Source organism: Pelophylax lessonae (genome assembly GCF_965119305.1).
Source record: "Pelophylax lessonae genome assembly, chromosome: 5".
NCBI classification, from domain to species: Eukaryota; Metazoa; Chordata; class Amphibia; order Anura; family Ranidae; genus Pelophylax; species Pelophylax lessonae.
In genome coordinates this window covers 435108297-435133879 of record NC_138772.1, presented here as the reverse complement: position 1 = coordinate 435133879, position 25583 = coordinate 435108297, and the positions used below count along the sequence as shown (strand labels likewise).

The 25583-nt window shown below is 42.9% G+C and overlaps 1 protein-coding gene across 1 annotated transcript in view; it reads left to right on the top strand.

Moving 5' to 3' along the window:
- Positions 1 to 25583, top strand: part of ASPH (aspartate beta-hydroxylase) — a 396229-nt gene that overhangs the window by 139151 nt on the left and 231495 nt on the right. Inside the window, exons 9-13 of the mRNA XM_082258996.1 lie at positions 4488 to 4553; positions 5278 to 5334; positions 6703 to 6774; positions 12476 to 13162; positions 21630 to 21677. Of these exons, the coding sequence (XP_082115122.1) occupies positions 4488 to 4553; positions 5278 to 5334; positions 6703 to 6774; positions 12476 to 13162; positions 21630 to 21677 (930 nt within the window). The remainder of the gene's footprint in view (positions 1 to 4487; positions 4554 to 5277; positions 5335 to 6702; positions 6775 to 12475; positions 13163 to 21629; positions 21678 to 25583) is intronic.

Below are 25583 nucleotides of genomic sequence, written 5' to 3'. Positions count from 1 at the left end.
TGCTGCACATATACTGCAGCAGGCTGGTTCTATTTTGCGAAACGACATACCTGTACGTCATTTCGTGTAATAGTCAGTGGGGACACGCACAGATTGGTCTGATGGGGAGCCAATCGGCGGGTCCCGTGGACGCGATGTCCATCAGCCACCTGTGATCGCTCCCCATAGAGACAGACTATGTAAACAAGGCAGACCGCGGTTCTGTCAGAGATAGACACAGGAATCCTGTGTTCCTGCTATTCAGGAACACAGATCTCTGTTCATCTAGTGAGTCCATCCCCCACACAGTAAGCACCCCCTAGGTACACACTTAACCCTTTAATCGCCCCTGGTGTTAACCTCTTCCCTGCTAGTGTCAGTACAGTAACAGTGCATATTTTTAGCACCGATTACTGTAGTAATGTCACTGGTCCCCTTAAAAGTGTCAGGTGTGCGATCTGTCCACCGCAATGTCGCAGTCCCGGTCGCTGATTGCCGCCATTACTAGTAAAAAAATAATTAAAAATGCCATAAATCTATCCCCCAGTTTGTAGACACAATAACTTTTGCACAAACCAATTAATATACACTTATTGGGATTTTTTTTTTTTTTTTACCAAAAATATGTAGCAGAATACATATTGGCCTAAAATGATGAAATTTTTTATATATATATATATATATATATATATATATATATATATATATATATATATATATATATATATATATATATATATATATATATATATATATATAATAATTTTTTTTTTTTTTTTATTTGGCTGTGTTTTAAAGCCAGAAAGTATTGTCACTCTTTTTTTTTGTTTATAGCACAAAAAGAAAAACTGCAGAGGTGATCAAATACCACCAAAAGAAATATCTATTTGTGGGGAAAAAAGGACATTCATTTTATTTCGGTACAGTGTCGCACGACCACACAATTGTCAGTTAAAATAACGCAGTGCCGTATCGCAAAAAATGGCCTGGTCATTAAGGGGATAAAACCTTCCAGGCCAGAAGTGGTTAATGGGCCTAGCAAAGTAGAACATTGGGATAGAAAGTAAAATGCTACACGAAGTGACACAAATGAGCTTTTATATAAAATATCTGGCCTCTTCACAATTGCGAATGGGTTGGCAGCACCTCCTAACGCTGTGTGCATTGTAGTGCAATCTATTCCATATGTTGGCAGCTACTGTACCTATGCCTTGGACTGACATCCCAAATTAGTGGAATTGCAAGGCAGACAGCACAATGTGTGTTTTTCAACTAGTTACTGAAATGCGTAAGTATGCAACCTGCCTTATAGTTACTTAGGTTGAAAGAAGATACCGGTCTATTAAAGCGATTTTAAGCCCAAAAGCAAACATATTGCAGCTTACCAATTCTTGGATGTGATGGCTGTATTACGGTTATTATTTTTAAGCGGTCTTTCTTTTATTTTCATCTGGTGATCCAGCCAGTAAATCTGTTTTTTATCAGTTTACAGGGATGAGACTAACCATTTAACACTGATAGGGGTTCTTATTCATATAAAACGTTGATCCTATATAAAAAACAAAAAACTGTTTGCTGTACCTGATTATAAAGTGTAAGCTGAAGTTTGACTTCAATTTGTTATTGTATTTAAATCTGCTAGTACATATAATACCCTTTCTCCCCAGACTAACAATGTTGCTGTCTATTGTGCTCCCTGTTCTCCTTCATCCAGAGTGGGGGCACTTGATTACAGGAGGTGTGTTACTGGCCAGATCACCAGGTGAAAAGAGGGGGAAAAAAGCCTAAAAAAATAAATAAAACAAATGCAGCCAGCACATCTGATGCTGGGTAAGCTGCAATATATTACATTTTTGATATGGGGTTTAAGCCCAGGTTTACACTGAGGCCATGCGAGTTCGGCTGATTTTAAGCCAGCATTTCAGTCCAACTTCGGGGGGCGATTTCACAGACATCTGTGTTGGTTCCTGCTGGAAATGCTGCCACCGCCCCCCCCCCCCCCCAAATCGCCAAATGTAATACAGAAGCTACTTTTGGGAATTGGTGCGGCGCTGCAAAGTTGGTGTCGCACCGTTTTGGAAACGTGTGAACGTGGGCTCATACTCATAGTATTTGTAGCTGCTGACTTGTACTTTTTTTTTTTTGGGGGGGGGGGGGGGCTGAAGCTCCATTTTAAAGAGGGAGTAGACCTGTTTAAAAAAATGTGAAAAAAAAAACCTGTAAAGAAAAAGGCATACTAGCTCATTATGAAGTACTTGCCTAAAAACGAAGCCCCCTCAGTGCTGACAGGACTACCGACATGTCCGGCCGTCCTGCTTCCTGGATCTCGTCCTCCGGCCATCTGATTGGCCGGGGGCGCGATTACATCACTCCCGCGCATGCGCGCGGGATCCGCCGTTCACGGCACTGGTATCTGAAGGAACGGCACGGGTGGCCGTTCCTTCAGAGCGCATGCGCCGATGACGTCGTCGGCTGCATGCACTGTAAATATCTCCTAAATGGTGCAAGTTTAGGAGATATTTATAGCATCTATAGGTAAGCCTTAATGTAGGTTTACCTATAGGTAAATGTAAACAAAACAAAGGGGGTTTACAACCTCTTTAAGTTCAACCAATAGAGAAATGCAATAAAAAAACAAAAAAACCTGCATATACAAAACCCTAAACCCACAGTTGACCCAATGGAAGGCAAAATTAGTTTGAAAACATGGTCCAATTTGCTCCAACGGTAGGAAAACAAATTCCTTCCTGATCCCCCTAAAACAATCAAGCATTCCCAATGAATAAGTTCTAGTGGTATTGCTTCTAAACACTAGTATTCTACAAAGGTAGACCTGTTCACAGCCCTTTGCCTAAACCTATTGATGTGAACCTCGAAGGCTTCAAACACGGTCTGTCATTCATTGTCAGTACCTAACTAATAATTCTCAGAGCATGACTTTTCATCACCTCTTAGCCAAGAAGCCGCCCCAAACCCAGACCAGGAAAAAAAGAACTTATAACCTATGTGTGGCAGCTAAAGGGTGGGCTTAAGTACCCACATGCCACACATATGCGTCGTTAGGTGGCCATTGTTTGTGCTAAGAGTGCGCACAATGGTACTAGGTTGGGGCTACCGATGGTAACTGGTAAGAGGCAAAATTATTTTTTTGAGTTAATACCACTTTAATTTATTTAAATACTACATACACATTCCAAGGTCAGCAGTGGATTTTTCACAGCATCAAAAATGGAAAAATGATTTAGTCCTGCTGTGTCCAAAAGGAAGTATCAGAGAGAGTCGTTTTCTGAGTCCAATCAACAGTCTATAATAGACATATGGGGGTTCTGCTTACAGCATGCAGTGCACAGCTTGCAGAGTATGCATCTCAGTTAGAGGTTGATTCTAGATAATGTATGCCTTATTGCAGTTGATAGAGAAGGCTATGATCTTATTCTTGTACGATAGTCTAATGTAAATGGCATTTGATTGGAATAGAAATAAAAATATTGCACACGCTCTCCAATTTTATTATAGATCTAAGTGATCAAGACCTGGAAGATGTTTTGAATGATGAGTTAGATTCACAAGATGAAGGTAAACGTTTAATAAAACCAACATTACAGTTTTATAAAGATGTGTATATATGTAAATCATTATATTTTTTTACTTAAGAGATGAGATTTATTTATTTTTTTTTCATGGATTATAAAGCCAGTTCTCGCCAACTTTTAGCCCATTCACAAGCACATTGCCGAACCTGTTCTAGTGTGTAAATAAATGAAAAAATAAAATGCAGCGCTATAGAATAGTATATAGGCAAATTTAGCAACAGTAAAAATGCATGAAAATAAATAAACATATGAGTCCACTTCACGATTGGTATATGGAATTTGATCAATCCACCAGCAACACCTTGATGTGTGAAAGTCCGTATACTCAATGACTGGGACAGTGAAACCTCCACCACACATAGAGTAGCCAATTGGCCTCTTACCAGATGGATATGACCACCGCTCTCAGTGATCATACACGCTTCGAGTTATAGAGCTGGACGATCCACCTTGGAAGCCGCCAGTATATACACCCAAGACATCCAGAGTTCATATCCCAGAAACAGGAACTATCGCATACCACCCTTCCCTGCTAACCGCATAATGTAGTTGAGAAGCACGCTTTCTGCCCGGGTACACTGGGTGATTTCCCTCTGCGAGTCACCCTGCACACACTGTCACTGCGCACCCCTCCGCCGTCCTCCCCTCTCCACCATAGCCGGAAGCCCGGCAGCCCCGGCCGCAGCAACTCCCCGTCCCCGGTGCGTCGTCTTGGTGAGGTAAATCCTCTTCTGCTATTGGCTGCTTGCGTACTGCTCTATCGACGGAAGCCGCAAGGGGTCAGTAAAAGACAAGCGCAAAGCCGACCAATGGACTTGCCACGCCTTAGCGAGATGACGAGAGTGTTTCCGCCGAAATGGCATTTGCTTTGAATAGAAATAAAAATATTGCACACTCTCTCCAATTTTATTATAGATCTAAGTGATCAAGACCTGGAAGATGTTTTGAATGACGACTCAGAGTTAGATTCACAAGATGAAGGTAAACGTTTAATAAAACCAACATTACAGTTTTAAAAAGATGTGTATACATGTAAATCATTATCTTTTTACTTAAGAGATTTATTTTTTTTCATGAATTATAAAGCCAGTTCTCGCCAACTTTTAGCCCATTCACAAGCACATTGCCGAACCTGTTCTAGTGTGTAAATAGATTTGACTTTCAGGCATGCAGCCATGAATCTTTTATAAAGGGCTTGGTTCATTATTGGTATCGTCATCTGGGGTTTATTATAGTATAAGGCCTCATGTACGTAGATGCTTTTTGGCATCTGGAATAACTTGCAGGTGTATTTCTGTGCCTGGGAGAGACAGCCGTATAGTACACACTAGCTATACATGAGTATACGCTAAGCCGGCATTAATACATGCATGGGCATAAACCCCTGCACATGACTTTTGTGTATTCGGGTAATCATTCCCTAGCTTACACAAGCACAACATGTACCCACGTGCATCAATTTATTACTCTGGACAGCTGTACTTTGCAGGTGTCTCTCCCCGTTGCATACATAGGTCCACAATCTACACAAATGCTTGAAAACATGTAACGGGCCTAACCTGTTTTTGTAGGGTGGTCACATTTTCCTATCAGAAGAGGGACTCCTTAGAAGTAGGATCACCAATTTGGAAATGGAGGAGCCTAATTGCTTGTTCCCAGAAAATATTTGTTCTATTTTAGTTTATTTAGAAACTTATCCTTTCAGATATCCTTGACTTAGAGGACGCTCTGGATGATCATGAGCCACATCAGGCTGAAGATGGTAAGTCTTATTCGTAACTATATAACATGTTTCTTTTGATGTCAGTGGCGTCACTAGGGTTGGTGTCACCTGGTGCAGTAAAACATGGTGTAATCCCCCCCCCCCCCCCCCCATGGGGCACTTTCCTCTCTAGCCTGCCATAATGCCCTGCAGGGTGTTGGGCAGACTAGTTTCAAAGCCGGTGCGCATCTCAAACTGGCCCCTGTAAATGATGCGGTCGGTGACGGTGCACTGTCATGGATGGGGGCGACACCATCACGGTCAGATATGGCTTCAACTTGAAGGTTTTTGCCATACCTAATGTATTTCACCTGTTTATTTTCTTGTGATTGCAGATGCTGCTCTGCTTGTGCTCCTTACCCAGAATAAGCAGAACAGTTGTAGGAACTAGATGGGGTTTCAATAGGGCAGGCTACATGCAGTAATTCAGAATTTCTTTTTCGGATGGGAGACCAGAGTATAAAAGTCTGGCTTTGGTACATGAGACCTAAAACCTGTTATTTTTTTTTTAAATTGAATAAAGCTGATAGTCTCCTTTTAACTGTCAAGGTGGGTTTGGATAAATCCCTAGATGGTAAAACCCCCTTTTAAACAAGAGGATGGCTTTCCACAATGAATAATGCCATAGGTTTTATCACTGGTAACATTTCTGTTTTGCAGATCATATACTTCTATGTTTTATGTACACTGTTTTACCAAAAGTATTGGGACGCCTGCTTTTACACACACATGAACTTTAATGGCATCCTAGTCTTAGTCTGTAGGGTTCAGTATTGTTGGTCCACCCTTTGAAGCTATGACAGCTTCAACTCTTCTGGGAAGGTTGTCCACAAGGTTTAGGAGTGTGTCTATGGGAATGTTTGACCATTCTTCCAGAAGGGCATTTGTGTGGTCAGGCGCTGATGTTGGACGAGAAGGCCTGGCTTTTGCAGTCTTTGCTCTAATTCATCCCAAAGGTTTTCTTTCGGGTTGAGGTCAGGACTCTGTGCAAGCCAGTCAAGTTTCTCCACCCCAAACTCCCTCATCTATGTCTTTAAGGACCTTGCTTTGTGCACTGGTGCGCAGTCATGTTGTTGCCATAGACATGCTCCTAAGCCTTGTGGACACCCTTCCCAGAAGAGTTGAAGCTGTTATAGCTGCAAAGGGTGGGTCAACTCGATATTGAATCCTATGGGCTAAGACTGGGATGCCAATAAAGTTCATGTGCGTGTAAAGGCTGGCGCCCCAAAACTTTTGGTAATATAGTGTATGTATTTTATATAATAATATAATAATTACTTGCATGTTTTGCATGGCGATGTATGTGTTTTTTTTTTTTTTTTGTTTTTTTTTTTTAAGACATTCATATAATAAAAATGTTTTCTATAGATGAAGTGAGTGAATTCAGCTTAGAAGATGCTGTGGAGCCCAGTGTTCACAAATCGCTGAATGCAGAGCCTGGTAAGATATTATTGAAAGACCAAAATAATTTATGAAGCTTTTTTTTTTCCATTTTATTATTATTTTTTTTTTTACCTTCAATGTAGTTATATATGGCAACCTGTCGTGCACCAGGAGAAACCCAGGACAAATATTATTAACCACTTAAGGATCAGGCCTGTTTCTGACACTTGTTGTTTACAAGTTAATATCAGTATTTTTTGCTAGAAAATTACTTAGAACCCCCAAACATTATATCATTATATATTTTTAGCAGAGACCCTAGAGAATAAAATGGAGATCGTTGCAATACTTTGTCACACCGTATTTGCGCAGTGGTCTTACAAACGCAATTATTACAGAAAAAATACACTTTTTTTTTAATTAATAAAAAGAGAAATTAGTAAGGTTAGCCCAATTTTTTTATATAATGTGAAAGAGAATGTTACACCGAGTAAATTGATACCGAACATGCTTCAAAATTGCGCACGCTCGTGGAATAGGGACAAACATTGGTACTTAAAAACCTCCCTAGGCAACGCTTTAAACATTTTTACAGGCTACAAGTTTAGAGTTAGAGGAGGTCTGGGTCTAGAATTATTGCTCTTTCTCACGATCACAGCGATACCTCCCATGTGGGTTTGAACACAGTTTACATATGTGGCTTGCATATGCATTTGCTTCTGCACGTGAGCTCGGAGGGACGGGGCACTGTTGAGTGTTGTTTTTTTTTTTTTTTCTTATTTACCTTTTTGATTTTTTACACTGTCCAAAAAAAAAAAAAAAAAGGACCAATTGTATTCCAATTACAAGGAGTGTAAACATCCCCTTGTATTAGAAATAAGCAGGACAAGACCTCTTTAATGTGCGATCTGGGGTCAAAAAGACCTCAAATCTCACATCTACACTTAAAGCAAAAAAAGTTTTTTTTTTTTTTCCTGCAAGAAAAATAAATTGACCCTTTAAGGCCGTTGGGAGGAAGCAATGTATAACGTTGCTCTGGTCTTCCAAGGCCGTAGGGTCGAGTGGGGGGCCATCGTGCCCTCACTCGACTTCCTGCCTAGGACATGAAAGGACCAGATCCCTTTCGACGGCTCCGGTAAGCAGGGAAGCAACTGAGTAGGGGCAGGAGGGGGTTGGGCAACTCTCCCGTCGCTCATAAAAGTGTTCCCGTGGCGAATCCGCCACTAGGATCACTTTTATGTGAAAAGGGACCGCCGGCCGTGTAGGAAAATACCGGAGTTATGGCAGCATTTTTTGTTTTTTTTTGCCCTGAAGTCATGCTAGTAACACAATTTCATTCCTAGAGTGACAGCGCTCAATCAGAATATGGTCTATGAAGAAGCACGTTGTTACCCCTTTTCTCTTCTCCCTAACATAGAGAGGATGGGCTCTGGTGTCTTCAAAGTTAGCTAGGAACAATTTAATTAATAACCGTTAACTACAATCTACTTCTCCTCCTGATCTGATTCAGTTACTGGTACGTCCTCAGACGGTCACGTGTTGGTCTCCTGTCCTGCTTTGCTTCCACATTACTGGAGTTCATTTTGTGTGGCTCCCTCCTGGAGCTTCTTGGTCTATTACAACCACCATGGACATAGTTACTTTCCTGGAATACACGTGGCCTGAACGACAAAGTGAAGAGTTCCCTGCTTTTTAAATACCTGCAGTCCCATAAACCATGTGTCTTATTCTTGCAAGAGATATAATAGTAAATATTCAGCGTGAGCTCACAATAATGAATACCTAAATTGGGATTGACAGCTGAACACTAAAGGACAATCTCGTCAAGCCTCTAAGAAAAATCGTAAATAAAAAGTGCAGCGCAATCATATTAAAGCACACATAATGAATCATAAAATGTATGTGTTAAAATAATAATGTATAAATAAATGCAAGTCCACTAATATAGGAAAGCAGAGTTCCAGTCCATATAATTCCGAGACAGATAGATGCAGAGTTCCTCAGTGAATGCATAGAACGAGGATCAGAGTGCTGATATCAATACATATGATGACTCCTTAAGTGCTCCTACATTCCCATCACCAAGGCATTATCTGCCTCTTACCTCCAGACCCAGACCCTGCAGGGTCAAACAGCATGAAAACAAAGATCCGAAAGCTGCAATCTTCAGACACTCAAAGATGGCTATTCTGGACCTCTTCCACAGTTTTGCACATGTAGGGGGAAAGGAAGCAAGAATCTAGTGCTCTCCATAAGGTTAAAAGGAATTTTATTACAGTAAAACCAGTGCACTTACATTAGGATGATAAGAATCAAGCATGTAGCAGACAGGATGTGCATCTGTGTGTTCCTGGTGTGCCAAGATGGCCGCGGGTCACGTGATTTCCCCCGTACGCGTTGCATCTGAACTCTCCAACCCTGAACAGCGGTCCTCCCAACGTAGATTACTCCTCGGTAGTAACACAACACACACATCACTCCGCGGGCTCTGCCGCGTAGAAAGTAATGCGCTGCACGTGGTGTTGAGGCTGCTACCAGGTGCCCGGGGCAGTTTTAATTAATTAAAATTAAAATCCTTCCAGTTCTATTATACAGCCTTGGGGCACGCCTCAGTGTGGCTCCCGAAATCCTTTTTTAGACAATTAGATTCACTTATAGGCTCCTTCCTATGGCAATCCCAACCAGCTAGATTTAACAGGAAAGTTTTTTTTTTTTATGCAGACATTTGATGCAAGAGGGGCTTTGCTTGGCCAGACTTTCATACCTACTATTTGGCTGCCATGCTTACCCACACTCCTAAATTGCTTATCTCTGATGACATCAATGTCTCAGTAGTAATTGAAGCTGCGCATTCAGTATCCTATGAATCCCTCCATACTCTCCTCTACAGGGGTCTGAGAGTCTCTCACCTGCCCCTTACAGCCGCTATGAGGGCAGTAATTAAGGGCCCGGCATGCTGTCATTACTAAACCCAAGGGGTGAGGGATAAAAGGTCCCCATCAACTCCACTTTTGTTCAATCCCATGCTACCAGAATTTCATTCCTTAACAGACCCCGGCCTATGGGCTGCCAAAGGAATCGGATACCTTTTCAGATAATTGTAAAAGGAGTGCACTGTTTAGTTTTGATAGGTTGAAAGATACATTTACACTGCCTAATGCGCTCTTCTTCTGATTTCCTGCAACTCCGACATGCCTATGCAGCGCAATTTGGGTCCTCCTTGTTCAGATTGGAGCAGGAAGTTTTAGAGGTTCATCTCCGGGATGACACTCTCAAAAAAACACTTTCTGTGATCTACAACTCACTACTTCCCTCCGTTCATGTGGGACTAGATGCCTTGCTAACTGCGTGGCGTTCGGAGGAGCAGAAATTGGACAATGAAGACTGGGAAGATCTCTGGGATAGCCCATTTCAAGCACGAATATCGACTAAAGACCAGGTGATCCATTTTAAAATAGTGCACATAATTTTTTTTTTACACCACAACGACTATATTGTATATATCAGGGATCTTCAAACTACGGCCCTCCAGCTGTTGCGGAACTACACATCCCATGAGGCATTGTAAAACTCTGACGTTCACAGACATGACTAGGCATGATGGGAATTGTAGTTCCTGAACAACTGGAGGGCCATAGTTTGAAGACCCCTGGTATATACCCTAGTTCCTCTTCTTGCTGTTGGAGATGCTCTAGTGACCCTGCTGGATTTGCCCATATCTTTTGGGAGTGCCCTCCGATTAGTAGCTACTGTCGGGAAGTGACCCAGTTTATATCTAGCCTAACTACTCTACAGGTTCCTGTAAATTTGGTGTTTGCCTCCTGGGGTTAGTTGACCCTCTGGCCGTTAGTAGGGCAATGCGTAATCTCTTCGGTCTCTTTTTTTTTTTTATGCCAGGAAGCAGGAAGGCGATAGTGCTCAAGTGGAAATCAGACACCGCCCCAAATCTGCCCTTCTGGAAGCATTCAATTAATAGTGTTGTACCCCTATACAAAGCTACTTATTTGTCCCAGGGTTGCCCTATGAAATTTGAGAAGGTCTGTCACTTGTGGACAGATCAGAGTGTACAAAGGATGAATAGGAGTCCACAGACTAAATTAATTCCCCCCTGATGAGGTTTAGTTTATGATATGAACAAATGTATTCCTCTGCAGGCACTCGCATTACATTTTTCAGATAGGATTCTACACAGGAGTTAATAATCGTCCGATACTTTATCCTGATGGTTGAGAGGGAACAGGAATCTTCTTAGAATTCTTCAACCCTTGAAGTGATTTTATAAGTGCATGATAGAGCGAGGTGTATGGAACATGTGGGGTTTCTTCCCCCCCCTTCTTGGGGGGGGGGGTTCTATAATGGGAGGTGTTACTAGTAGTTCTATGTATTAGCTGGGGAATGCCCAAAGGCTATGTTTTGTACCTATACATCTCAGTTTGTTAATAAATAGAAATTTAAAAAATAAAAGCAACCATTGAAATAGAGCATGCAAACTTTTCAGCTAGCAAGATTTCTAGAAGGATAAACACATTTGCACTTATTGAATAGATGTAAGAGCCGGTTCACACTGGTGTGACATGAGCTCTGACTTTGAAAGAACCGGTCACATCACAAGTCGCACCCCATTAAGTGCAATGGTATTGTTCTAAAAGGAGTGATTTGAGTCACTCCGACTTGAAAAAAAAGTTCCTGCACTACTTTTAGGCTGGCCATACATGATCCAATTTTCTTTCAATTTTCTGTCCAATTTTCTTGAAATTTACCTTCAAGTATGTAGTACAAAGGCCTGCCTAATTGGATACAAGTGAAAGTGTTGTTTAGCTTTGACCTCACATTATGTGGTTTGTGGTTAATCTATCAGAAAATTGTACAACAAAAATTAAACATGTATGGCCAGCCTTAGTCTGTATCTGGCATGACTTGCTTTGGCATGACTTGCATTGACTTCTGTCAAAGAAGTTGTATGCAAGTTGTGCCAAAGTCACGCTGGGATGCCGGCTTCAGAGTCGCGGCAGTGTTAACCAGGCCTTACACAACAATGTCAGTGGTATTTTTACCAAAAAAAAAGTGACCAAAGAGAAATGTGTGCATTACATACAGTTGTAAACCCTTCCATATACCCAGTGAAGTGACTGCACTCAGATGATAGAGTTGAAACAAATCCTCCTACATAAGTTGTACCTATTTGTCTGCAGTCTTCCCTTCTCTACATCCATTCAAAATCTGGAATTTGTTACAACTTATCTGAGCTGCCAGAAAACTGGGTGGAGAGCTGAAGTTAGACTCTGCAGAGCTGGGTGAGAGCTGATAAGATGGAAAAGACACACCCCCCTGCACACAGAAACCAAGCCGAGGCTCTCAATCAGCTGGAGCTCCCTTCCCTGTCACCATTTTTCTCTTAGTGGCAGGAAATCTTGTCAGAAGTGATTCATGCTGATAGCAGTGGAAAGAAGCAGGAGACAGAAATGACACTTGGTGCTCTGGATTGAGCCAAGTCCACACTTTAGAGGAATATGCTTTGTTCATATTTCATGCCTGAGGTTTACAACCACTTTTTTATGTTCCTTACTCACACCTTATGTCGCTTTCTGAGTTTAGAATTGGTAGTATTTCAACTTTAATCTGGGTAAGAGAATTAATAGATCAGCAATATCCTAATAAGTGAGAGGCATTTGTATTTTAAGCCTTTAATGTTATGATGTCTAAATTAATCTGATTCTTAATTTAGTTGCATCTAACTCTTTGTTTTGTGAAATGTTAGAAGCAAATGATGAGCCAGAAGAAGCAGAGCTGGTGACTGAAGAACAAGCATATAACGAAGAGGACATCGAAACTGAAGAGCAAGTTTTTGTAGAAGAGAGGGTAGAAGTTGTAGACCGAGAACCCACAGCACCTGAAGAAGATGATGATGATGATGATGATGTAGAAGCTGTAGACCAAGTACCCACAACCCCTGAAGATGAGGATGATGTAGAAGACTTACCGCTAACCCAAGAAGGTGAAGCAGAAGAGCAGGAACAGCAAGAATCTGAGGAAGAGCCTGTGGTAGAAGAGCCTGAAGGAGAAGCTGAGACACCTGACTTGGAAGACGATGAGGAGCCAGTTCTGGAAGAAAAGGTGATTGAAGTGGAAGAAGTAGCAGCTGAGCTGCTTGCTGCAGACAAAGTAGAAGAAATTCCCGAGCCTGTAGATGAAGAGATTCCTGAGAACGAAGAGCTAGAGGTAGCTGTTGAAACTGAACCGGAACCTCAAGATGAATATGAGGATAATCAGGATGAAGCAGAAGTGCCAGATTATCAACCGCATGAACCTCAGGAAGAGGTGGTGTTGACGGAAGAGGTTGAAGCAGTAGAGGAGCCGGTTCTAGAGAGAGGGGTAGTAGAAGAGCCAGTATTAGAGGCAGAAATAATAGAAGAGCAAGCGAAAGACGACGCTGTGCCTTTTGAAGGTAATGTTATACTTATATTTGTTGCTAGGTAATAGTTATCTGTGCGTGTCATGACTACAGCCGAAGCAGTGTTTGTAAGTCAGCCAATGGTCATCAGTTTACCCCCAATTACTTAAAGGATACATTAAAGGAAAAGTTCACCTTTTTGGAACATGTTACGTTTCACCCGTTTTTACTTTTATATGTGAAATTGCTTACTTACGCAATGTACCCTGGGAGCTTCTCACAGTATACATTAGAAGCTGCTGCAAGTCCAGTAGAGCCTGCCTTATTTCTCTTTCGTTCATTGACGGATACAGATCCTGTACTTATTAACCATTGGGTTATACTGCCCCCTACAGGAGTAGGACACTAGGCAGAAAAAAAATCTGGCTATGCCTATGGGCAGTCCAGGGGGGTATTCTCCCTCTCCTATAGGTACTCAGTTTTTTTTTTCTGCCTAGTCGGGTATTAGGACCTGGTTCCTTCCTTGCTGGGATCTCTGTTCCTGGCAATTTTTTTTCTTTTTAGATAGATTTTTTTTTTCTCCTGTGAGATCTACAATCAACTGCCGGACTGGGCGACGGGCTGGATAATCTAGATCCAGTGGTCACCCCAGTCTGGCAAGCGAGAGCGCGCAGACCTCAGCTCTGCACTAGGTCAGCGGCGACATAGCCCCACCAGACAGGGGCTGGCCTGCAGGTTAAACGCCTCGTGAGGTCGCATACAACTGGGTCTCGGCCCGAGTCACAGCATTCCTCCTGGCTGGCAGCCCTCCATTTAGATGGAGAGGAGGTTCTGTCAGGAGTGGTGCCCGCCTGGTTCCTGGTATGGTAACTGTCCCCCTTCTCTTCCCCCTTGAAGGGTTTTGAGGTGGACATGGGCCCCTCCATGGGATGGCTGAACCCCCGGGTTCCCCTCCTTCCCGTTAGGCACCCCCTTCATCGGTCTGGTGGTCCACCTCCTGGGCTGGGGGCAGGGTGCTGTGCTGGCAATGGGGGGGTGCACAGCCAGCAACCTGGTGATTGGCTGATGGGGGTGTGCTCTACCCAGTGGGGGCTCCTGCCACCAGGGCCCCCCCCCCCCCTTTCCTGCCTGTGCGGTTTTTTGAGGCCTAGGGATCCCACCTGGATCCCTAGGAGTTTCATGGTGCCGCCATTTTCTTGTAGCCTGTGTGCTCAATGCACGCCCGGCTGCCATTTTGTGGTGGTTTGCCACTGAAAATATTGGTGGCCATGACAGTGGAGCCCTCTGGGTGGCGATTTTGGCGGTGGAAGCCCCTCATCCCCTGGTGCTGACTCCTAGATCTTTTCACTTTCTGATCGCCGCATGTGGAGTGCAGATTATCCTGGTGGCTGCAGGTGCCTGTTTCTGTTGGATGGTGAGTCTGGTGGTGTCCTCTCCCTCTCTGCTAAGGATCGATTAGGTGCTCTGTTACTGGCGACCGGGTAGTGCTGCCAGAGCGGTGGGGTTGTCGCTTAGCAGTGTGTTTTTTTTTTTTTTTTTTGGGGGGTCCCCCTATTGCCTTATGGAGTCTTTGGAGCACATTTCCCCATCTGGAAGCTGTGGGGCCCTCCGAGTCCCAACCATCCATTGTTGCACTGACGGCGGTCCTGGAGTCCTTTGTGTCCTGGTGGAGGTGGTTTTTGGGTGACAGGCTAGCAAAAAGCACCCCCCGCCTTCCCCTGCCTCCTCTGTCTCCTCAGATCCTGAATCTCATTCGACTGCCGCGGACGTGGGTCTTTGCCGTCGGAGAGGAGCATTATCAATTTGTGGCATTTTCCTTTTGGCCTCACCTCGGCTTCTCGGGTTGTCACAAAAGTGTTAGCCCTGGTGCTAGCATTGTTACGCTAATGGGGGATCGTGGTACTGGGCTACTTGGACGACCACCTTCTGCGAGACAAGTCTCCCAACTGCTCTGGTGGAAAACCTGGAGATCACCATACGAACTCTGAGGGAGTTCGGCTGGATTCAGAATTAATAAGTCTGCTCTGGTTCCTTCCACAAAGCTAGACTGGGTCTGGGTCTGACTCTGGACCCGGCCTTAGCCAGATTGCTCCTTCCTGTGGACAAACTCCAGAAACTGCAGACTTCAATTCGTCTCCTACTATCAGCAGATGGTCATCCCTCCGGACTTGCATGCGGGTGCTGCGCCTGATGGTGTCTACCTTCAAAGCAGTTCAGTTTGCACAGTTCTATATGAGGTCCCTGCAAAGGGAGATTTTGGGCAAATGAGACAAGAATTCGCAGTCTCTGCACAATCATATCCGGCTGAGCAGGGGGAACGAAAGAGACCCTGATATGGTGTCCTTCATTCTCTGGCTCTTCGGCTCGGCAAATCCTTTATCCCCTTGTATTGGACAGTGGTCACCTTGAATGCCAGCCTGTCTGGGTGGGGAGGTGTCCTCAGCAAAAATTCTGCTCAGGGAATCTGGACACTGGAATTATCCAGACTATTGACAATGTCCTGGAACTCCGGGCGATCAGACTGTGTCTGGAACATTGGACAGATCATCTTCAGTGCCCATTCAATCGGACAATGCTGCAGCTGTGGCTTATGTCATCACCAGGGGGGCACAGAAGTGCCCTGGAGGTAGCCGGCATTCTAAGGTGGGCAGAACTTTTCCTTCCAGTCCTCTCTGCCATACAGATTCCTGGGGTGGAAAACATGCAGGCGGGTTACCTCAGTCGGCAGGTGTTGGACCAAGGGGAGTGGTCCCTTCATCCGGAATGTGTTTCATCAGTTGTGTCTCCGGTGGGGCATCCCCAAGGTTGATCTGTTGGCTTCTCGGCTCAACATAAAGGTGCAGAGGTTTGTGGCTCGGTCACGGGATCCTCTGGCAGACACCACAGAAGCACTGATGGACCAGTGGGGTCAGTATCTTCTGATTCATGCCTTCCCTCCTCTCAAGCCTCTGCCAAGACTTCTACGCAGGATTGAGGCAGAAGGAATTCTGGTCATCTTAGAGGCCCCAGACTGGCCTTGCACACTGATCTAGTGCGGCTGGTCGCCGATTTTGTTCCTTGGAAGTTTCCTCTCCCAAGCACTATCTTCTACTTTACAGTCGCTGGCTTTGACGGCTTGGCTGTTGAACGCCAGATGCTGAAGGATAGTGGTTTGTCTGATTGTCGGTGATTCCAACACTGTTAAAAGCTAGGAAATCTACTTCTAGGAAGATCTGCCATCTTACGTGGAAGACTTGCATTGCGTGGTGTGAGTCTCTTGGGGTTCATCCTCGCTCTTTTTCGGTGGCTTTTGATATTGACCTTCCTTTTAACAGGGGGTTGAGCAGAAACTGGCCTTGAGTACTATCAATGGCCAGGTGTTGGCTTTGGCGGTCTTCTTTCAATGGCCTTTGGCCACACACTTGCTGGTGCATACCTTTCTTTAGGGAGTTCAGCACTTGGCTGCTCCAGTGCGGTTTCCGTTGCTGCTGTTGCCGCCTTGGGACCTCAGTTTGGTGCTCTGTCCTCCTAGAAGCCTCCTTTTGAGAATCTTCGGATTCCCCTGCTTACACTGTTCCAGAAGGTGGCCTTTTTGTTGGCTATCACCTCTGCACGCAGGGTGTCTGAATTGGTAGCATTATCCTGTCTTTTACCTTACTTGGTGATGTAGACAGAGATGAGGTGGTTCTTTGCTCCTGTCCGCTGTTCCTTTAAATGAAGACATTGTGTTGCCTTCCCTGTGTCCCAGGCCAAAACATCTGAAGGAAATGGCTTTGCCTGCCCTGGATGTGGTCCAGGCGATTAGGGTGTACCTGGCAGCTATGGAGTCTTTTAGGAAGTCAGATTCACTGTTTGTGCCCACGGATGGGCCTCGGAAGGGGTTGTCCGCTTCCTCTGCAACCATTTCCAGATGGATCAGACAGACGACGAATCAGGCTTATTCCATCAAGGGTCAGGTTCCTCCTTTCCTTGTCAGAGTGCACTCTGAGGCACTCAGTGCCTCCTGGGCCTTCCGTCATCAGGCGACAGTGACGCAGGTTTGCAAAGAGGCCACCTGGTTGTCAGTGCACACTTTCACAAAGTTCTATAAATTAGATGTGTTGGCATCTGCAATTGCTTCTTTTGGCTGCAAGGTTTTGCAGACTGCTGTTGAGGACCTGATCCTCTTTGAGGGTGTATTGTTTTTTTCAGGTGGGCTCCAGTTGTTTTGGTAGAACTTCCTGTTTACCTGGTTGGCTACTGTTTAGCCTTGGGAATTTCTTTTTCGCTGTTTTCACCCCTCATGTTTAACACTGCTTTGAGACGTCCCAATGGTTAAGAAGATCAGGAGCTGTGTCTGTCAATGAACATCAGAGAAATAGATTTTTCGGTAAGTCCAGCTTCATCTGGTCAGCTTCATCTGTCTGGAGGACGTCCAGCTTCATCTTCAAACCTTATTGCCCTGGCCCACCCTTTTCATTCATTTGAGTTCAGTCCTTTCAATCATGGAATCTAAGCATCACATATGGGCGTTACCTAGGGCAGCCTATATGCAAGCAAATCAAGCCTGCCTAGGAATGCCCAGTACCCCAGACTGACATCCCACCGTTTGCATTAGGGCTGAGGGTTCTTAAGGGGACTATTTTGTCATTTCGGAATTATGAACTTTTTTTGTGCAGATTAGTGACAACAAATCCTAATTACAGTTCTATTCTTGGCTGTAATAAAACAAAATGTAAAAAAAGGCCAAGAGAATAAAATGCTTATACAAAACCCTAACCACTTGCCGAACCCCAGAGTACAGTTTTGTTATTACAATAATGTTAACCACTTAAGGACCAGGCCTATTTCTGACGCAAATTTTTTTGCTAGAAAATACTTATAACCCCAAAACATATTTTTTTTTTATAGCAGAGACCCTAGAGAATAAAATGGAGATCATTGCAATATTTTATGTCACACTATTCACGCAGTGGCCTTTCAATCTTTTTGGAAAAAATACGCATTTGTGAATTAAAAAAAAAAAAAAAACCCTAAAAGTTCACCCAATTTTTTTGTAGAATGTGAAAGTTGATATTACACCATCATTCCCATCGTCATTTTATAATCTATGGTCTCTGCTAAAAAAAAAAAAAAATACGAATTGAAACTTGTAAAGGCATGGTCAGCAAGTGGCTATTTGCATAACGTTGGTGTCTCCCATCAGTCATAGACATGCATTTACATCATTGTCTATTTTACAGACCTGACATAGCAAGCACCACAAGATGTCAGTATTGTTCCCAAATCTAAGAGTGCTGGGAACAATGTACAAGGAGCAGAACAGAGTTCACATAAACAGGAAATGTGCTGGGAAATGTGGATCTGAGTTGTCCTATAAAGAACTCTGAAGCTAGTCATACACTGTAAAATGTATCTCATTCATCCAAAGGAGTTGTAAAGTCAGGTTTTTTTTTTTATCTTCATGCATTCTACACTAGAAATTGACAGTTGGAATCTGGAAAAAAGTAATGCTAATGATTTCTGTTATTAACTGACAATCTGCTCCTTCATTTGATTTAAAAATATTTTTATAAATCTGCCTTAAAGAGGAACAGTACTTACCTAGGATTTATCAATGCTGCATCCCTGAGCTCCCCACCAAGCTTCTGACATCATCGCACTGTCATGGGTTGGGTGGAGATGACATCACTCCCACTCATGCACAAGAGCTCAGTCACATTCAACATTGCCAAATTTGTACAGTGAGCTGCACATGCGTGGCTCACTGTACAGCAGCAAAAAGGCAGTTAAGTAACTTTAATTCAGAAGAAATAAAGCATTTCTCTTTTGCATTAAAATGCCTGCCTGTTCACCCATTTAAAAACTCAGGACCGATGTTCCACTTTGCTGGCCATACATTTATACAGTTTTCTTATTCAATTTGCCTTTGCTTTACCTTCAACTATGTAGAGCAAGGCTCTGCCTAATTGCATACAAATTGAACGTTTTTAGGTTTGACCTCATATTTTATGATTTTGGTAAATCTGAAAGAAAATTGTATATTGCATGGCCACACTATTGTGTGTCAATTTTCAGTGCTAAGTGATCGTACATAGCACATGTAGCTGTGTTCAGTAGATGTTGTCACTAAGGCTGGCCATACATTATACAATTTTCTTTTAAGATTTACCAAAACTATATAATATGAGGTCAAACCTAAGCACTTTCAATTTGTATGCAATCAGGCAGGCCTTTGGTTGAAGGTAAATTTAAAGGAAATTGAATGGGAAAATTGTATAATGTATGGCCAGCCTAAGAGGAAGAACTGTTCCCCCTACAACCACTGTCATCCGTTATGTCTAATATAAACTATGGTGAACACATCAACTTTAGGCAAAAAATGGATACAGAGCGGTACGACAAGAAAAGCATAAATTTTTTGCAGTAGGAGAGTGGTTAGGTATGAAGGGTGTATGGTAAGTACAGTTATATTGTCTGCAATGTCCCCCAGCTTTTTGACATACTGGGGGGGTAAAAACAGACTAGATTGTTTGGTCTGCTCAGCCACGATTTGTAACCTTGAGGGACAGCCGTGACATACAGACCAAATGTGTTCAAAGCGATGTTAAATGAAGTTTCCGATCAGCAAATAAAACCTTGAGATGAGTACAGGAAGAATACCCTACCTGCTGAGTACTTAGGCTTTTTATCCTGCAGTGGACCAATGTCCTTTCACTCCTCCTTCTGGTAATTTGGTAATCCTGAAGAGCACCTGCTTGTGATACTAGAACTTAGCCCTGGTTCACACTACTGCGACTTATAATGCGACACATAAAGTCAAATGACAAGTCAAAACCAATTAATTTCAGTGAATGTCACCTTAATCAATGCAACTCAAATCGCAGCTACAAAATAAAGGTTCCTGTATTACTTTTCTGCAAGTTTGGTGCAACTTGTGTCATAGATTGCAGTCACAAAAGTCGTAAGCAAGTCGTGTGACTCTGGGGTTGCAGAAGTGTGAACAAATCCTTACACTGTAGGCTCCTTGCTATCGCAAATATTAAAAAAAGCCAGATGCCAGTACTAAAAGACTTCCCCCAGACACCAGCTGGACTCAAACTTGCTTTGAGAGAAGTTACACAGCACAGGCTTCAGACCTTCTACAGAGCCAAGTCTACTTCTGGATTCGGGGACTACACTGAACTTTATAATAACTTCAGAAATTGATGTTCTGACAGGTGCTGTATTTGTTGAATAGCATAGGTAGCCTACTGAATGACTTCACTTATTGCCTGAAATTGTTTTTAAATAATCCTTCTGGTATGAATCCTTAAAGGGTAACTCCACTTTCGTGGGGAAAAAAAATAGCAAATTACAAACAAAATATAGCGTATACAATTGTGACACAAATCCTATTGTAATTGAATGTTTTATTAAAAATTACCTTTTCTTTTCAATGAGCAGCCGCTGTAACCTTCTGAATATGTGATATGGAAACCTGGAGTTCTGCACACAGAATGTGTACTGTACGCACCCCAGAAACATAATTTCCTGCTTGTGTGATTTGGCTCACTAATTCTCCTAGAAGTCAAGTTTCTGGCATCCCCTGCAACAAAAATGTTGTTTTTGGTGAGATATTGCCAATGGGAACACGTCTAAGGCCCCTTTCCCTCGGGCGCTCCGTATGTCCGTATATAACCCCATCCATCACCCCATCCGTTTGCGGGTGATATACGGACATAATGCATGACAATAGGATTGCGGATGTCAGCAGATGACCATCCGCTGACATCCGATTTTCTTCCTTTCAGTTCTGTTCCGTTTTTTGGAACGGAACAGAACCCTATTTTTTTTTCCGTTTAAAAAACGGAAAGGATGCAAAATCTGATGTCAGCGGTGTCATCGGCTGACATCCGCAATCCTCATAGACATACATTATGTCCGTATATCATCCGCAAACGGATGGGATGATATGCGGACGTACGGACCGGATGACACAAGTGTCATCCGTGTCCGTGGAAAAAAAAAAAGTGCCGGAGCGGATCGAAATACGGTCCGCTCCGTGTGAAAGAAGCCTAAGGGATGCAGGCCCAGCAGATTTCCTTATTGGTGCTCTGCAGGTTCACAGCTGTTTGATAATTATGAAACCACTCCCATTAGACCCACTCAGCAAAGAGGAAAAAGCAGTGATTTTTTTCAGACCAACAAAAGGTAGGAATCTGCAACAAAGTTTGTTATAATACTTGCAATGTACAGTGATCACCCAGAGGGGAATGTTTTGTTGAGAAAAAAAAAAAAAAAGTGGAGTTTACACTTTAATGAGCAAAAAGGCTATAAATGTAATAGTGACAATACAGCCTTAGGCCTTTGACCTGCCACATGTCTACAAAGCTGGCACTTGGTGATGTGATCTCTGCTTAGGGGAAGATCAGCCAACTCTTCATCACATGATCTTGTGCATAGGCCTTCAGGGGGCAATATTGAAGGTAGACGGAGATAGCACGTTCTCCAATAAACTGTCATAAATCTGTTTTAGAATAAGTCAATCACATTTTGCAATTTTTTTTTTCTCTGCTTTCAGAAAATGAACCTATACAGACGGAAGAGGATGAGTCAGCGGAGTCTCCAGGTATGTGCAGATAGAAGTAATGAAGATGCCTAATAGTGAATCTGTGTTAAGAACATTTTAAAGTATAATGTCACCCTTTACCAAAAAGGTTGTGCCTACAGAATATAGTTTCAGTCTGAAGTGAAATGGCTGTTTTAAAATATCTAATTACTTTATGCATTTCCTAGCACTGTATCTATAGGTCTTATTTAAAGAACAAAATTAGTAACTGCTGTATATAGATCACACACCTAATGCGACCTCAGTGTAAATTCAGAAACCTGCTTTAAGCCCTTTATTAGAGTTGAGCACATGTGGAAAAATTAAAAAAGAAAACGTAGGAATTGTGTTTGGCCAGTCCCCTGGTCAGATTACTATAGCTATCGGTGATGGGGCTAGGATTAGATTTGGCATGGCTCTACTTTTTATTCCATGAAGTTTGATTTCTGCTTCAGAGGCCTAGTCTTCTTGCTGCATACTCAGTGTTACTCCATCATGACAGAAATGTGCATATATGCAGCGGCGGAATAGGTGGGCCTTGCCCAACCACCACATATGATCTGGGGTGTGCTACATCTGTCGCCTGGATTGTGACTGTGCTGTCATCAACCAGTTACAGTCAACTAATGAAGATCTGGGAGCTGACACAAGCCCAAAGCCCTTAAAGAGAAGATTTAAAAAAAAAAAAATAAACATTTATACTCACCTAGGAGGATGCATCAACAATCTGATGCTGCATCTGTCCCCCTCCAGCTTAGCAGTGGGAACTGAGCATTTAAACACCGCTAATCGCTCAGTTCTCCCTCTCTGCTCTGAGCAGAGAACCGTGACTGTCAGTCTTCGGCTGTCTGCTCTCTTTGGCTGTCTCGCACACTGGAGCGCTGGTCTGTGGAGGGGGCAGGCAGGGTTGGCTTAGATTCTCACTGGATAGCTAAGAGGCTGAGCCAGGTACCAGTCCAGGCACCATACGGTTGGGATCTTTTCAGAGCCTGGACCGGCTGAGTGACATCAGCCAACAGCGGGCTCCAGCCCTCTGTCGGTTGAAAACGGGTCACAGGAGTACAGAACGAACTGCACGCCTGTGATACATATAGAGGTCAATAAGCATCCAAAAAGAAGTATGGGTAAAGACTTTTTGGCCATACTTCTCCTTTTAACCACTTGTCGACTGTGCTATAGCCGAATGACAGCTACACTGCCAAACACAGATTGAGGTAAAGAGCCAATCAGTGGCTCTTTATTACATGGTCAGTTGTGTCCAATCACAGCTGATTATGTCAACAGAAGGCGGATACTGAATCTCCTCACCCCCTCCCGTCTCACGCTGTCGGCACGTGGAGAAGAAAAGAGCCAATATTCGACTTCTGCAAAAGTGCTGCCAATCAGTGCTCACCATTGCCTCATCAGTGTCACCTATCAGTGTTGCCTTATCAGCGCACCTCAGTAAAGGAGAAAAACTACCTGTTTGCAAAATTTTATTACAAACTATGAAAAGGTATTTTTGTGTTTTCAAAATTTTTGCTTTTAATCACTGCTGGATTTATTTTTTGCTAAATAAACAAATAAATGCCACCAAAAGAAACCTCTATTTGTGTGGAAAAAAATGTCAGTGCTGCAAGACCGCGCAATTGTCATTCAAAGTGCCACAGCGCTAAAGCTGAAAATTTGGCCTGGGCAGGAAAGGGGTGAAAGCGCCCAGTATGCAAGTGGTTAAGATGCTTATTGATTTTAGAAAGTGGCTGCTTGTGCTAGTATGAAGTGACCATCTGCAGGATCCATGAATAAAGGTGAGGAGGCGCAATTATGAGGAAAACATTGTTGGGTTATTGGAGGACAACAATAGAAATTGAGTCAGGGTTTTAACCTTCTTGGTTACCTATGCCCTAGTGGACCCTCATAGAAATGAGGGTCATCCTTTTTGTCTGCTATGCAAACCCTTTATCTGAGGAGGTTATTTGCTCTGCATGTAGTTTTATTTATTTTTTATATTCTCGCCCTAATGTTGATATTTTTTACCTGCTACTTCAGAAATGGAACTTACGCCTGAAGAAATAGAGGAGCTTCTTAAAGCAACACTAGGTGAGTTTTTTTCTTTCTTTAAAAAAATGATGTATTTTTCCAAGTACGATGCTATCGGCATAGTTTGCTTTTTCTCCCTGTGCTTTTGCGAGTTACCTCCGGGTGCTCCGGTTTTCTCCCATATGCCAAAAACATGCTGGTAGGTTAATTGGCTCCTATAATAATTGGCCCTAATATTTGTATGCATGAATGTGTTAGAGACCGAAGATTGTAAGCTCCTTGAGGGCCAGGACTGATGTGACTAAACGGTATATAAAGTGCCGATGTAAATTGTCGGCGCTAAATAAATACCTATAATAAATGCATTTTTAGTTAAAGTAGTATTAAATACTAGGTTTTATACATTGATGCCATCTCAGTAGCTTGTTCCTAAGAGCATAAGTTACTAAATATGTGGGCACAAGCACTTGGTTTTCTATCCCCACTCCGTTGTAGGCTCAAAATTGTGCAGCTCTGGTTGTGGGAAGGAGATTGTATGTCCAGAGAGTCCTACATGCACAATTCTGCTGGAGCAGTGCTGTCACAGGGAGGAGACTGGAGCGGGGGGGGGGGGGGGTTGCTTTGGGTATGGGTGTATGAGTAGACACACACGGGTTTATTTACTGAAGCTGAAATCAGTCTCACTTCTGCACAGAAACCAGCTTCTGGTTGAACTGGATGGACTGATGTCTTTTTTCGGCCTCACTAACTATGTAACTATGTCGCTTCTAACCTCAGCTTGTTCAATTAGGCTTTGGCAATAAAACCTGGAAGCTAATTGGTTTATGCAGACGTGAGATTGATTTTGCACTCTCCAGGTTTAGTAAATAAACATCACAGCAACATCTCTACTGCCAGCTGGGGGCGCGCATGTAAGGGTGGCTTCATAGACCCCTGCAAGAGAAAGGAGCTACCCTATTCAGGGGGAGATACTGAATGGACCTGGTACTTGTGAGGAAAAGGACCAGTCTAATAGAAGAAGCTGTATATGCTAGAAGTATTGAACTCAACATTAGAATTCGCACAAAAAATACATAGGACTTTAATATAATTTTAACACTTTGCAGTCAAGGGGTACTATAAAGATAGCTTGACTGGAATTTTAATCTGCTTATATTTTGCCTTCTACCCCCCCCCCACCCCCCCGATAACATTTATGAGATTATTGCTCTCCACACATGTGGGTTTTCTTATGTAGCATTGTAGTGAAGAAGAGAATGTCGAGCCTGATCATCGAAATATTCTTGTAGTTATACAGAATATTTCATGCACATGTACATGCCCACACATGTGGAATTTATGCATGTTGCTATGTGATTTATGGATGTTACAATACTGACAGAAGACTTGTGATTGATGGTAATTCCATTGTGGAAATTTGTCCTCCTACCTTTCTGTTCAGTATATCTCATTACTGCGCAGTCCATTATGGCACCAATACAAAACATATGTTCTCATTGTTCTCCTTTTAAATGTTTTACCCATGTAATTGAATATAATGGCACAGCAAAAAAATGTTTCTGTATGTTATGGGAAAAAAAACTGTAAAACAATGTTTTTTTTTTTTTCTTCTTCAAAGCAGTATCCTCCTATGGAGGCACTATTTTACTTAAATTATACCTTGTGTATGTAATTGCAGTAATAACTTGTAAATGCCAGAATCATAACTTCTCTTGTACGAGCCAAGTTCCACCTCTAACACCCCTCCTTTACAATGCTGTTATAGACGCAAAGAAAGAACCTGGTTGCTATGGGCACCGCAAACTGCCTTAGCCTGGTATACCCTCAGACAGCGATAGGAGACCCAATGTACTGTGCCAGCATGCTTACAATACTTGTGTGTTATCTGATCTCCTGCTTAGAAGGATG